Genomic DNA, 16,075 nt, shown 5'->3' with positions numbered 1-16,075 from the left:
GATTTTCCATTCGGACAGGGCGGAATTGAGGACTCGTCCTCAGTTTCTCCCTAAGGTGGTTTCAGCGTTCACCTGAACCAAACCTATTGTGGTGCCTGCGGCTACTAGGGACTTGGAGGACTCCAAGTTGCTAGACGTTGTCAGGACCCGGAAAATATATGTTTCCAGGACGGCTGGAGTCAGGAAATCTGACTCGCTGTTTATCCTCTATGCACCCAACTAGCTGGGTGCTCCTGCTTCTAAGCAGACTATTGCTCGTTGGATTTGTAGTACAATTCAACTTGCACATTCTGTGGCAGGCCTGCCACAGCCAAAAATCTGTAAATGCCCACTCCACAAGGAAGGTGGGCTCATCTTGGGCAGCTGCCCGAGGGGTCTCGGCTTTACAACTTTGCCGAGCAGTTACTTGGTCAGGAGCAAATACGTTTGTAAAATTCTACAAATTTGATACCCTGGCTGAGGAGGACCGGGAGTTCTCTCATTGGGGGCTGCAGAGTCATCCGCACTCTCCCGCCCGTTTGGGAGCTTTGGTATAATCCCCATGGTCCTTACGGAGTTCCCAGCATCCACTAGGACGTCAGAGAAAATAAGAATTTACTTACCGATAATTCTATTTCTCGTAGTCCGTAGTGGATGCTGGGCGCCCATCCCAAGTGCGGATTGTCTGCAATACTGGTACATAATTATTGTTACCAAAAAATTCGGGTTAATTGTTGTAGTGAGCCATCTTTTCGAGAGGCTTCTCTATTATCATGCTGTTAACTGGGTTCAGATCACAAGTTGTACAGTGTGATTGGTGTGGCTGGTATGAGTCTTACCCGGGATTCAAAATCCTTCCTTATTGTGTACGCTCGTCCGGGCACAGTATCCTAACTGAGGCTTGGAGGAGGGTCATAGGGGGAGGAGCCAGTGCACACCAGGTGATCCTAAAGCTTTCTTTAGATGTGCCCTGTCTCCTGCGGAGCCGCTATTCCCCATGGTCCTTACGGAGTTCCCAGCATCCACTACGGACTACGAGAAATAGAATTATCGGTAAGTAAATTCTTATTTTTACTCATTTTAACACATCAAATTTGTTTTCACCCAAATGGCCGAAAGTGTTTTTTTTATTTGTTTTTTTTTTAAGATGTGAAGAAAGAAAGCCAACAGTAAACATGATATTATCATTTTTTTACATAATGTAAAGGGTACAATATGAAATGCCATTTGGGATGGTGGCGGTCATAAGACCGATTCTGGCATCCCGCTGCGCAGAATCTTGCAGCCTTCCTACCCTTCCTTCCTAACTGAGGTATTAATTAAGTCACCTGTGTTCAAGCCTGGATATCACTAAAACCAGCACTGTTAGTGTCCCTTGAGGACCGAGGTTGGGAAACACTGCTCTAAGGCTACGGGAGACCTATTATTATTTATTTATTTATTTTATAGACCTGCTGAACCTAATGAAAGCTGATTGATTACAAATTACTGTTAATCATACTTCTGGTGTCTGCTGGAAATAAACTATAACTACAATAAACCATTTTTAAAAAGCTTTGGTCAAATGAGTTTAACAAAAGCCGAGTTGCGCTTGCAGAGTTCCCCTGTTTTGACTTCTTAAAATAAATTGACAGGTAGCCAGTCCTTACACACGTCTATCTAATTTAATTTGCTTTTTCAGTTTATGAAGAACTGTTGCTAAATTTAAATCATGCATTTAAATCATTCACAAATATGAATGTTAATTAAAGAACATAATGTATTTTGGAACACATATATGTAAAATACAGGGTAGATTGATGCTGTAATATTGAATTCCATTATCAATGTCAACTACCCTAAATTGCTTAATTATTTTTCTTTTACATTCAAGTTTACGAACAGTAGATTTAAGCAACAATCAAATTGATAGTCTACCTGGCCCGTTGGAATGGGCTTCTTTAAATTTGCGAGAAATCATTTTGAATTACAATCAGATTAGCATTTTAAATCTTGGGGACCTCCGAAAAGATGTAAACAGATGGTCACGGCTTGAGAAACTGCAACTTTCTCACAACAAGATCCAGGAGGTAATATATGAGCTGTCCCATAGTGTGTGGTTCCTCTTATCAATATTCAAGATACCATGTAATTATTATACTTCCTTGTGTTCCAGATACCCCCTGAAGTTGGATTTCTTGTAAACATCACTTGCTTTGACCTAAGCTACAATCCAGATCTGAGATCATTTCCAGATGAAATGGGAAAACTTACTAAAGTTTGGGACCTTCCACTTGATGGACTACATCTTGATTTTGATCTGAAGCACATAGGGTGCAAGGCCAGAGACCTCATACGGTGCAGTTTTTTGATGCATTACATTTATTCAGGGTTGGCTGGTTTAAACCAAATGGTTCTTTTTTTATTTAAAGCACTCTGGGTTTTTTATTAAGCTGTTAGTACAGGCACGGTGCAAAGCCTATTATACTAAAAAAAAAATGTTTTTATTCAAAATGTTTAATGCCATTGAGATGCCCAGTGCTTATGCTGAACTCCCTGTGTGTGTGTGTGTGTGTGTGTGTGTGTGTGTTTCTCTCTGTAAAGTGCTTTTGCATTTTCAATTTTGTATTACTATTTAGATTTATTTAATTATAATAAATATGACTAATGCTTAACATTAACTTGTTTTTATTTTCAATTTCATCTATCTATGAATGTACTTTGTATGTATTAATATGTTTATTCTGTCTACATATATTAAGATGTAATAGAAATAATAAGCTGTAAAAAATGGTTTTATTGAAATATGTAAAATAAATTAAATCAAAGCCTAATAACATTATTAATGTTAGAAAGCATTAAAACATGGTTGATTGAGGTTTCTAATACAGGATTCTTTTTTTTTTTTTTTCTCTTACGTCCTAGAGGATGCTGTGGTCCACATTAGTACCATAAGGTATAGACGGGTCCACTAGGGAGCCACTGGCACTTTAAGAGTTTGAGAGTGTGGGCCGGCTCCTTCCTCTATGCCCCTCCTACCAGACTCTGTTTAGAAAATGTTCCCGGAGGAGCAGGTCACAGCTAGGGGAGTTCTCTAGAGTTTCTCTAGTAAAGTTATATTTTAGAGTTTATTATTTTACAGGGAGGCTGCTGGCAACAGCCTCCCTGCTTCGAGGGACTATCTCCGCGGACAGGACACTGAGCTCCTGAGGGTATCGAACGTTCCCCGCCACAGTGGATCGCTCACCCCGGCAGCATGCCGCCACCCCCTTTCTAAAGCTATAGTAAAGCTGACATGTTACTTGAGTAATTGATTACAATGAATGAAAGTGACTTTGAATTGTTCTTACGTAACATACCGGATTCGGGGAAATTTATGGTTGAATCCATGAGAGACCTGGGTTTGACGGCTGCAGGAATTTCTTCCATGTCCATCTCAGCCCGTCGAGGACTGTGGCTGCGCCAGTGGTCTGCCGACGTGGAATCCAGGAGAGGTGTGGAGACCCTACCCTACACAGGTCAGGCTCTCTTTGGGGAAGCATTGGATGTGTGAATCACCACGGCTACAGCGGGCTACAGCGGGTAAGTCCCCTTTTCTTCCCTCAGCTGCACCTGCTATGAGGAAACCTTATTCTTCACCTGCATCTCAGTCCTTTTGGGTTTCTAAACCAAGAAAGACCAAACCGGCCAACACCTTCGTTAGAGGGGGCTGACCAAAATCCAAGAAACCTGTTGCGGCAGGTTCCCAAGAACAAGTCCTACGCATGATGGTGGACAGCGCAGCCTGAAAGTAGGGCCGGTGGGGGAGATATTCAGACATTTCAGTCACATTAGGGAGTCGTCCGGCCTGAACCCCTGGGTACTAGATATTGTGTCCCAGGGGTACCGGCTGGAATTTCAAGATCTTCCTCCTCATCGGTTCTTCACATCGGGCTTGCCAGCTTTGCCGGCAGACTAGGCTACCCTGCAGGGAGCCATCCAGAAGTTGGTGGAGGAACAGGTCATGGTACCAGTCCCTCCTTAAAGGCAGAACACAGGATACTATTCGAACCTTTTCGTGGTACCGAAACCGGATGGTTCGGTCAGGCCCATTCTGAACTTAAAATCACTAAACCCCTTTCTGAGGGAGTTCAAGTTCAAAATGGAGTCGCTAAGGGCAGTGATATCAGGTCTGGAAGAGGGGGAATTCCTGGTATCCCTGGATATCAAGGATGCGTACGTCCACATTCCGATTTGGCTGCTGCATCAGGTTTATCTCCGATTCACTCTGTTGGACTGTCATTTTCAGTTCCAGGCCCTACCATTCGGCCTCTCCACAGCATCAAGGGTTTTTACCAAGGTGATGGCGGAAATGAGGGTTCTCCTCCGCAGGCAGGGGATGAACATAATTCCGTATCTGGACGATCTGCTGATAAAGGCATTGTCCAAGGAGAAGCTTTTTTCAGTTAATAGCTCTCAAGATCCTGCTTCTCAAGGAACAGGGTTGGACCCTGAATATCCCAATATCTCATGGGGAACCAACCAGGAGGTTGTCCTTTCTGGGAATGATCCTCGACACAGAGGTGCAGAGGGTGTTTCTTCCAGAGGAAAAAGCGTTGGTGATGCAAACAATGGTCTAGGATGTCCTGAAGCCAGCCCGGGTGTCTGTTCATCAGTACATTCGCCTTCTGGGGAAGATGGTACGAGGCTCTGCAGTATGGGAGGTTTTAACACTCTGTCCTTCCAACTGGATTTCCTGAACAAGTGGTCGGGATCCCATCTACACATGCACCAGAGAATACGTTTGTCGCCAAAGGCCAGGTTTTCACTGCTCTGGTGGCTGCAATAATCTCACCTTCTGGAGGGCCGCAGGTTCGGTATTCAGGACTGGATTCTTCTAACCACGGGTGCAAGTCTCCGGGGCTGGAGCACAGTCACTCAAGGGGTAACCTACCAAGGAAGGTGGTCGTCTGGAAGCCGGCCTGCCGATAAACATTTGAATCTAAGAGCCGTCTACAACGGTCTTCTCCAAGCGGCCCATCTTCTGAGAAATCGGGCCATTCAGGTACAGTCGGACAACGTAATGACAGTGGATTACATAACCAAACAAGGTGGAATGAAGAGCAGAGCTGTAATGTCAGAGGTAACAAGAATAATACTCTGGGCATAAAGACACGCGTTGGCACAGCGATCTTCATTCCGGGAGTAGTCAACTGGGAAGCAGACTTCCTCAGCAGACGCGATCTCCATCCAGGGGAGAGGGGCCTCCATCCGGAGGTGTTCAAGGAGGTAACAAATCTTTGGGGCCTACCCCAAATCGATATGATGGCCTCTCATCTTAACAAGAAGCTTTGGCGGTTTTGTTCCAGGTCAAGAGACACGCAAGCAGTGGCGGTGGACGCCCTAGTGACTCCGTGAGTGTTCCAGTTGGTGTACATGTTTCCTCCACTTCCACTCATTCCAAGAGTTCTCAAACTCATAAGGAGAACAGGAGTTCAGGCAATCCTCACTGTTCCAGACTGGCCAAGAAGGGCTTGGTACGCAGATCTTCTGGATCTACTGCTAGGAGAGCCGAGGCCTCTTCCTCCTCGGGGGCCGTTCGCCTAACAAGACTTACTACGGCTATGTTTGTCGGCATGGCGGTTGAACGCCAGATATTAGCTCGGAAGGGCATTCCGAACAAGGTTATTCCTACCCTGATACAGGCTAGGAAAGGAGTAACATCTAGGCATTATCATCAAATTTGGAAAATGTGTGTCTTGGTGCGAGTCCAAGAAATTTCCTGCGGTGGAGTTTCAACTGGGATGGTTTCTCCTCTGCCTGCAAGCAGGTGTGGATATGGGCCTGAAGTTGGGATACATAAAGGTCCAGATTTCGGCCCTATCCATTTTCTTCCAGAAACAGTTCTGCACATCCAACCTCCCTTTGTACCGCCTACGGCGCCCTGGGATCTTAACGTGGTGTTGCAATTCCTCCAGTCGGACTGGAGGTTGAGGTCAAGTTTCTCACATGGAAGGCTGTCACTTTGTTGGCCTTAGCTTCTGCTAGACGTGTGTCGGAGTTGGGGGTTTTGTCATGTATAAGCCCATACTTGATCTTTCATGAAGATAGAGCTGAGCTTCGGACACGTCAGCAGTTTCTTCTGAAGGTTGGGTCGGCTTTTCATATCATCCAACCTATTGTGGTGCCAGTTGCGACTGACTCCTCAATTTCATCAAAGTGCTTAGATGTTGTAAGGGCTTTCAAAATCTATGTGAGGAGAACTGCTTGTCACAGAAAATCGGACTCTGTTTGTCCTGTATTATCCCTAGAAAATTGGGTGTCCTGCTTCTAAGCAGACGATCTCTCGCTGGATCAGGTTCACTATCCAGCATGCGTATTCTACGGCAGGCTTGCCGTGTTCTACGTCTGTTAAGGCCCACTCTACTCGTAAGGTGGGTTCTTCCTGGGCGGCTGCCCGGGGTGTCTCGGCATTACAACTCTGCCGAGCAGCTACTTGGTCAGGGTCGAACACCTCTGAGGACCTTAAGTTTGGTCAAAAGGTTCTACAGGAGCCTCCACGCTCTCCCTCCCATTCTGGGAGCTTTGGTACATCCCCATGGTACTAGTGTGGACCCCAGCATCCTCTAGGACGTAAGAGAAAATAGGATTTTAATTACCTACCGGTAAATCCTTTTCTCGTAGTCCATAGAGGATGCTGGGCGCCCGTTATTGTTGTTCTACAGTGGTTATTTAGTTCAGTACTGCTTAGTTCTGGGTAAGTACTGTCTTGTTACTTGGTAAGTAATCCTGTTCAGCCGTTGCTGATGTTTCAAGCTAGTTAGCTTGGGTTGCCTTGTGTGTGAGCTGGTGTGAATCTCATCACTATCTGTGTAATAATCCTTCTCTCGAAGATGTCAGTCTCCTCGGGCACAGTTTCTAGATTGAGTCTGGTAGGAGGGGCATAGAGAGAGGAGCCAGGCCACAATCTCAAACTCTTAAAGTGCCAGTGGCTCCTAGTGGACCCGTCTATACCCCATGCTACTAATGTGGACCCCAGCATCCTCTACGGACTACAAGAAACGGATTTACTGGTAGGTAATTAAAATCCTAATTTTTTTTTTCAGTAAAACATTAATGCAAAAAAAAAAAAAGTGTTTTTTTTTTTTTTAAACCTGTTTTTGTTTTCTATCCCTGTATTTACTTTCTTTGTATTTTAAATTAATTTCACAAATACTAATATATCATGAATTATTTTAATGCAACATCCATGAACTTTTAAAAAAAATGTATTTATTATATACTGAGCTTAATTTAAAACTATTCCTTCTTTAACAGAATATCGTATGAAGTTCCCACCAACCTGAAGATAAATCTGCTAGTTCAGGCCAAATTGTCTATAGCATTGTACAGCAATTCATTTTACACTGTCATTTGAGTGGATAATATTCAAGTAATAGCAATGTTTTACTATAAGTTAGGTATCTGGTCTGATTTGAGACCTACAAACATTTTGCTTTAGTAATTTGCTATTCTTTAATGAATAAGGATTACAAAATCCCTTCTAGTTATTTAATATACTTTTTATGCTTTTTAGTTTCCTCCAGCAACGCTTAAAAAAGGCCGTTCCTTATAATCGTATGAAACTGTTAATTATGGGGAACACAGGAAGCGGTAAAACAACACTAGTGCAACAGCTAATGAAAGAGAAGCGCCCGGGACAGGGACCGGAAAAAGCAACCATTGGAATAGATGTAAAGGACTGGCCCTTATTTATAAGAGGGAAAGTTAAGAAGGAAATTACATTGAATGTCTGGGACTTTGCAGGTAATAAACGTATTGCTTAGAAATGTGAGCTTGATTAACACCTTTATGCAATATGATGTTTTTGAACATCACATTTGGTGCCACAATGCAGATTGTTTTTATTCAAATGTCAGGCTTGGAAGATGGCAGTCTAACAATGTAGGATGGAATCATGGGGCAGATGTATTAACCTGGAGAAGGCATAAGGAAGTGATAAACCAGTGACAAGTGCAAGGTGATAAACGCACCAGCCAATCAGCTCCTAACTGTAAATTTACATATTGGAGCTGATTGGCTGGTGCGTTTATCACCGGTTTACCACTTCCTTATGCCTTCTCCAGGTTAATACATCTACCCCCATGTTTCAAAGATTGTGGCCCCGTCATCTTTCTGTCCATACAGAGCAGACTTTTGCATTGTCATTGGAGGTTTGTGACTTCAGCAACGATTACTGGTTCAACAATTTCCTGAATCTTAAAAACTGAATACAATATCACCCTTATTACAATCGTTCTATTCAAAATCTCAAGGAAAGGGGAAAGGGCAACACTGTCCTTAAACCACTGGAATTGAGTTTGGAGATGACTTCCTTTCACATCAGGTATGGTGCAGTTGCTTGCAGCAATTCAAAGCAGAACAATATAAAAAATAAAAAATATAGGGCAATACAGTTCAAAATGGTACAATTTATTTTCGTAAAGCACGATGCAGCATTTGGTGGCTTTCCCGTCTGCTTGTGTCCACGGCCAGCCATAGTTTTCACTTTTGAAATAGTCCTGATATATTGTGGGACGAAACGTGTTGACGGCATTACTCCTAGACCTCACCTCCACTAAGCTCCGACATCCCGCTATAACTGCATGCTACTGTTAGGTAGACTACAGTGTGCTATGGGCTATCTGATGGTTCTTGGTGACGCTCACGCAATTACCCTTGCCCAGTAGTCTTTTAGCCTCCTGCAGCCAAAGACTTTGCCTGTAACGGCCGCCTTTCCAGGGCAGATTAGGTCCGCCCTGTACTCAGATGCCCCCGTGTTTTAAGTATAGACAAGGCGGCTATTGGAGGCTGGGCAAGAGTAGGTTTCAGTATGGTGAGACGTACATTGAACCCTAGCTAGATGCCGCTGCACTATAAGCTGACAGAGAGATATAACATGCACAGGTTGGAATATAATAATAGCACAATAACTACGTACATGCAACAATACACAGGGTGTTAGAACAACGAGACTGTAAATTCAAATGATTTGTAAATGCGATAATGCATAGGATGAATACAGTAAAGAAATGTTTGCAAGACAGTGCCTGTGTGGAAATTCCACACTAAAACCTGGGTTCACGGCTAGCTGGATCAGATCAGGAATCAAACAGGCAAGGTCTCAGAATCACAGGTGTTACACAGGCTGACAGGTACTCACATCAGCTGACAGGTTCTCACAAAAGCAGGAACTATCACCAGCATTTTGGGAGTGACTAGGAAGGGAATATATATGGTGCTGCACCAATCATTGCTTAGAACCTTAATTAATAACTAAGTGCAGCTGCCCTGCTGCACGTACTAAAGAACTTAAGCAACGGGGAACGCCTTCTGCTTCAGGCGTCCCCGTTGCCAAGGTGTGCGCCCGGTGTCAGCCTGTTGCTAAACACCGGGCGGGGACCAGGAGACCTTGCGCCCTGCGTCCGTTTGTTGCTAGGCGCTGAGCCGGGGTTAGCGGGAGGTGCGGTGTCCTGGCTCCTAAGCAACGGCTGGGACGCGCACCTCCCAGTGCTAACAGCTACAGCCGATATTGCTATACATTGGAGAAATGCAGAGCAGCATAGACCCTCCCGTACCTGGCATCCGCAGTGGTGAGTGCTTCACTATTCGAGCAAGGGAGACGGAGATCAGTAACAGCCAATGGACCCCTGATACCATTTGCACGGAGGGGTAACTGATTGCGGAATAGCTATATAGCTATAAAATACTTTCAACAGAGCTTATTGAAAGACTGTAGGAAGTTGTATTCTTTTACTAAACAAAAGTTTTGATACAATTTATAACCTAAATTCTACCCATTCTAAAAAATTTAGTGTACCTTTTGTATTCAGTGCTTTTTGAGCAATTAGAAGAAGGTGATACACTTTTTCTCTTTTTTGTGGGCTTGTCTACATTGCAGTGGTTCTCAAACTGTGTGCCATGGCACCCTGGGGTGCCTCCGGACACTTGCATGGGTGCCTTGGGTTGGTGGTCCAGGACCAATTAAAATTATATATGGTCAATGTAAGAGGCAAAACTAATGCTGGAGGCTGCCAGTCATAAAATATGTGGACAAACAGAAGCAAATCTTCTCTCCCACCACATAACTGAACCTAAGGATGACATATAAACATAATTTACTTCATTTAATATTTCTTTCTAAATTTCTCAGTAAGAAGCGTTTGGCCATGGGGTGCCGTAAAAAATTCTGATACTCTAGGGTGCCGTGATTCAGAAAAGTTTGAGAACCACTGCTCTATTGTTTTTATCTATGTGATTATGTATATGTTTTGAATTAATGTATTAATGCTGAGCACGCAGCCCCATAGAACATTTATATATTTTTAATATCACCAGCAAGTGCAGTGTATTTTTAATACATTATTTCATCCATTTGCCTTGGGACTTTAGACCAATACCATAATCACTTGCAGCTGCAGTATCAGAAATTTGTTTTTATTCATTAGCCCTGAGATTGGTAGTGTTGGCACACTACAAACTTCTTTATTTATGCATAGCTTTCACGCAAGGCTTGTTTATAATGTCACATCCATGGGACCGTAGTGCTAAGAATTCAGGAGATTTGTTTTTGTATGAAGAGCAGATCTGTATCAACAAGAAGCTATCCATTCAGAAGGTCTCGAGTTTTTGGAAGTTATTTCCCTTTGTCTATACTTCAGTGTGACATGGGACCTGTGTTGAAAGCATCAATGAAAAACAGTCCCACAACAGAAAACCAGTGTTATCCCCAGGGAATAGCTTTTTGGCTTTTTAATACTGGAAAGTTAAGCTTAATAGATATATTACATTGATTTGTCTTAATTCTACTGACGTTAAGGACAAAACTGTGTTTTAGCTGGGAAACCAGCAAGGATGGAAACCCCTTAAACTCTGCAGTCTGGGATACAAATCTCCCAAAAATGCTTTGCAGACAGCAGTATGTACATGTTGGATCAGCAGCAACCAGCCCCACATCTAGCAGAACTGACTAAATGGTGGAATGTTGCTTTAGCCAATACTTTTGTTACAAAGAATGATTTGCCCCAGTTAAAAGCACAAGAGATCATGGTCACTAATTATTGTGTTCTCTCAATGATTTTAAATCTGGAAAAGTGCAAAAAGATGAGTCTGATGACATAAGAAAAAGTGGCGACTTTAGTGCAGATATTGTGGATGGTGTAATACATTTTTAATATAAGGTTATAGATATTGAAGGTATCAGAAAAAACAACCATTGCAATATATGCTATTAATAGGGGCAAAAAAGAAAGTATTTTTCCCTGTAATACAATTAAGATACTAGTAGAATGGAAGTATCCAGATAAACACGTTTGGCATGTATAGATTGTATTGTGTGTAGCCTTTTGCATAAGAGGAAACTAAATTGAGATCGATGCTGCTATAGGCAGACTGGGTAAGAAAACAGCTACTTTAGGAATTTCTATGTATAGGAAACTTGAAGGTGGTTCATGGAAAGGGCACATGATTTCTGGGAACTGCAGTTGTAAAGGCAGTAAGTAACTTACAGATCTTTGTGTTTGGGATAATTACCCTGAGACTGTATACAGTATGGAATTAAGATAAGTGAGCAAATTGAAGTAGTTATGCAAAAGCTACATTGTTTATATTTGAAGCCTCTGTCTATACTGGACTCATCAGTGGCTCTTAGATGAGCTTTATTATTATGCCTTTAGGTGGCAGATGCTCAGTAAAAGATCCCAATTAAGCAGGAATATCTTTATGGGCAGAAGTTATGTCTTACTTCTCAGGAGTGGTCAGGGCTGCCAAGAGAAATTTTGGGCCCCGGTACAGTAACCTCCCCACTCACATACCTCCTTTAAATGCTGATTTACTTACAGGACTAACAGCAATACTTAAGAACACACTCTATACACTTTAAAATCGAGCCGCTGCGGCCGCTGTATTTTAATTCTTACCCTACGTACTTTTTACACAGTTAGCGTACAAAGGTACCCTATACGCACTTTGCGTACTCACACCACGTTGGACGTATAGAGTACACTCAGTGCATACACACACACAGAAACACGCTGAGAGCACAATGCAGTTACACGTGTGATAGAAATATACCTTAAACCTTTAACAGGAAATGGGACACGACACCAATTGTATTTCAAAAACTATGTTGGGGTCCAACCCACCAACGGTTATCTTTACTAGCAGGGGGTTACAAGCATAATACAATACAATTAGAGAAAAAGGCTACAGTCAATGGTACACAAGTTTGTTTGCCTGCGCTTCCCGGTCCGGTATTCAATCATCAAGGTAGATGATCTTCAGAGATTGTGTTTGACCTGGCCTGCAGCTGGCTTTTAATACATTTGTCCAAAACCTAACACAGTGGGAACTGTAATCTCTTTGTCCATTGGACACTGGGATGGTCGTTTACAGTACAGGAGAGGTCATAGGTCAGTTTGAATAGGTGGGCGATGTCTGGGCCAGGTGCACTTGCAGATGTTCTCCTCTGGGTTCCCGCCTCATATACAGTTAATATTTATATTCTGCTCCTGCGCATAACTATTCGTAGGAGCGTGCGATCTTCTGCAAACCAGCACCGGAATATTGCTCTTAAAATACCCTACAGCTGGATACCAAACACCACCTTATAACCTAGTTCTGTCCCCTCCTATCCTGTAAAGGTGAATCTCTTTGTTGCTGTACCATTTAAACAAGTGTAAATTGCTGGTGCGGTGCATGTGGGCTATGTGTACATTGTGCACTATTTGAATTAAATATGTAATGTGTTTTTATGGCTTTTCCATGCGATTACAAACACCACCGTAATTACTAATACCACGCGCTAATACGCAGGACCGTGGGAGCGATCATACGCAAATTGCGAATATGTGCACGCACGGCAGAACAAGTACGCGCACGGAGGCCATCTGTGTGTAGTTTGTACGTGATGTGTGTACTGAAATATTTTCGACTGCGACACTCCCAACATGACCCCCTCCAGGAGGGACAAAATGCGCTGCTTCTGGATTTTTCTCTTAATTTATGATTGCCGGCACCTGTGTTGAACAGGTAATGGATAAGAAAGGTGTTTCACTACAGGTAATAGCAATCATGGTACCAAGGAGGAGCCAAGAAAACCCAATTATCAAGTAGATATTCCCTTGTTCTCGACATTTTGAGCTTTAGGTAGCATTGGGACCTCCATGTGGAGATAGAGAGACTATTGGTTATATTATTATTATTTTCTTTTATTTATATAGCACCACAAGGGATCCGCAGCGCCCATTGCAGAGTACATAAACAAATGAGCAAAACAAGAAAAGTTAAAAACACTTAGTTTGAGACAGTATAGGACAAGTACAAGGTATATACAGAAAACCAGGTTATGTGCCATCAAAGGAAGTATTGAGCATAAGATAGTGTAACGAAGAGAAGGAAAGGCACATGAGGGAGAAGGCCCTGCGCTTGCGAGCTTACAATCTAAAAGGTGATGGGCTAACAGACCGGGGTGACACAGAAAGGGCAGACCGAGAGCGTGGACAAGAGAGTTAGGAGGACAATTGGCTGGGTTTGGTGAAGAAGTACGTCTTGAGAGGCCATTTGAGCTCTAATCTGGATCCTACAGTAGACAAAAAACAGAAAGTGGATGCTTGTGGGTGCTTCCCCCCCTGAAGTGAGGGAGGGGGGGAAGCACCCACTTTCTGTTTATTGTTTACAGTAGGATTCAGAACAGAGCTCATTAAATGCAACTTCAGTATAGTCCAATGTTTTTTTTCTCGTTTTTTTCACATTCTTTGGTGCTTTTAACTGTGTGTTTTGATTCATTATCCTACTGGAGGACCCATGACCTGCAAATGAGGCGGAGCTTTCTGACACTGGGCATTATGTTTCGTTCTAGAATGACTTGATAGTCTTGAGATTTCTATGTTCTCTGCACAATTCAAGGCACCCTGTGCCAGACGCATCAAAGGATGCAAGTGTGCAAAGCTCATGATAGAATGCAGGACTGAAGTAGAACAGCTAATTATTCCAACTGGCTATGTGGATCTCCCTGTTAGTTAAATGTTCCAAACAAGGCGGTTTTCATCTTAGCCACACTCGGAAGTTTGTTTGGAGAGATGATGAGATGAGGGCAGAGACTTAAGGCCTTTTTTAGAGTTGCAGGCAATACCATCTGAGGATGGAGCTTCCAAATGTTAGTAAACTGCATGGGTCAGAGCCTGTATTTGCAATTATAGGGGGGTCATTCCGAGTTGATCGCTCGCTAGCAGTTTTTAGCAGCCGTGCAAACGCTAAGCCGTCGCCCTCTGGGAGTGTATCTTAGCTTAGCAGAATTGCGAACGAAAGGTTCGCAGAGCGGCTGCAAAATAATTTTGTGCAGTTTCAGAGTAGCTCCAGGCCTACTCAGCGCTTGCGATCACTTCAGACTGTTTAGTTCCTGATTTGACTTTACAAATACGCCGTGCGTTTGGCCAGCCACACCTGCGTTTTTCCGGGCACGCCTGGGTTTTCTCGATCACTCCCTGAAAAAGGTCAGTTGACACCCAGAAATGCCCCTTTCCTGTCAATCACTCTGCGGTCAACAGTGCAACTGAAATGCTTCGCTAGACCATGTGTGAATCTACTTTGGCTGTTGTGAAAGTACATCGCGCGTGCGCATTGTGCCTCATACGCATGTGCAGAAGTGCCGTTTTTTTGCCTCAAGCTGCTGAACTGAGCTCACTATCTGGAAGTGAGCTACAGTGTACCCGTGGACATCTTCTTGGGGATTATCAGGAGCTGGGACCAGCTGTTCTGCCTTGTTGATTCTGTTAATGTTATACATTAACCAATGTTTGTAAGTGCAATATTGTATTAAAGCTGCTATTGTTTTTATCATTCTGCGCTATTTTTTTGCACTTTTCTGTTTTATATGGTATGCTACATGACGCCTTGGATATCCTAAAAAGGTTCTTTGCAGCATTGCCTGTGTGGATGATCCAATACGCTATAAAAAGCACTTGTTTGTAAGTGTACATCGTGCAATAAAACAAATTATTTAATTTTAAATCAATCTGCACTATTATATGTCTCTCGTCCTTTAGATGATTTATGATATCCTAAGGACGGACAGGACTGTATTATCAAACTTTAAATAAGTATAACAAGTGGTAATACACTCACAGGAGTTTGTGAAGTGGTGGTGTAATTTATTACACTTGGTGAATGTGGTTTTCCCTCTAGTGCTGAATAGTTTTTGTGTACTTTTCTTTTCAGTCTTCGTATTTTGAGTAAATTGGTGCTTACTCACACACACAAACCACAGCTGCATTGTGGGGGGAATTTTGTTGCGCACCTTTGTTGTAATCTTTGTAACTCCCTGAAAAAGGTCAGTTGACACCCAGAAACGCCCCTTTCCTGTCAATCACTCTGCGGTCAACAGTGCGACTGAAATGCTTCGCTAGACCATGTGTGAAACTACTTCGGCTGTTGTGAAAGTACATCGCGCATGCGCAGAAGTGCCGTTTTTTTGCCTCATCGCTGCGCAGCGAACATTTTCAGCTAGCGATCAACTCGGAATGACCCCCATAATCTATTATGTCCTACTATCTCTTTTGTATAGCCACTTGTGTCTGATTGGATGTAACTGGATGACAGCTAGGCATTCGCACATTGGGTAAGTGTTCCATGGGTTTGTAGAGTAATCAATCAAGGGTAGAGCTGGTGCAGATATATACTGTGACAATGAGAGCTACTTTCACTAGCAGATGGATGGACTCTGTTACATATGTGCAGCCAACTCAATACAGGCGGAGCACCGCATTTATTTCTGTGTAACTCTGAATCACCCACTTTGTCTTGGAGCGAATGAACTGTGGATGGATTGGGAGGTGTAGGAGAAGCTGGATGGTGCACATGTGATTTGAATGAGTAAATATCTTGTGGAATGTCATCAAGTAAGGCCTTTTTCTTCAGCGGGGTACACTGGTATTCCACAGGGACTAACATCGGGTGTAGAGTTGGATCTTGATCCGAGGCACCAACAGGCTAAAGCCACGATGATTTGCACCACCTCCTCTATAACCCCGCCTCCAGGCACTGGAGCTCAGTTTGTAAGTTGGTGCCTGCAGTGCAGGCAGCTAACAGGTGGGGTTGCGCT

The 16,075-nt window shown here is 43.2% G+C and overlaps 1 protein-coding gene across 4 annotated transcripts in view; it reads left to right on the top strand.

The window, feature by feature from the left end:
* The window catches only part of LRRK2 (leucine rich repeat kinase 2), a 469,339-nt gene that overhangs the window by 292,074 nt on the left and 161,190 nt on the right, over nucleotides 1-16,075 (top strand). For all 4 annotated transcript variants that reach the window (XM_063927081.1, XM_063927083.1, XM_063927080.1 and 1 more), the window contains exons 28-30: nucleotides 1,853-2,048; nucleotides 2,135-2,316; nucleotides 7,514-7,743. In XM_063927081.1, coding sequence (XP_063783151.1) covers nucleotides 1,853-2,048; nucleotides 2,135-2,316; nucleotides 7,514-7,743 — 608 coding nt within the window. The remainder of the gene's footprint in view (nucleotides 1-1,852; nucleotides 2,049-2,134; nucleotides 2,317-7,513; nucleotides 7,744-16,075) is intronic.

Source organism: Pseudophryne corroboree, chromosome 6, assembly GCF_028390025.1.
Source record: "Pseudophryne corroboree isolate aPseCor3 chromosome 6, aPseCor3.hap2, whole genome shotgun sequence".
In the NCBI taxonomy this organism is placed as follows: Eukaryota; Metazoa; Chordata; class Amphibia; order Anura; family Myobatrachidae; genus Pseudophryne; species Pseudophryne corroboree.
This window is presented reverse-complemented; position numbering and strand designations above follow the sequence as displayed.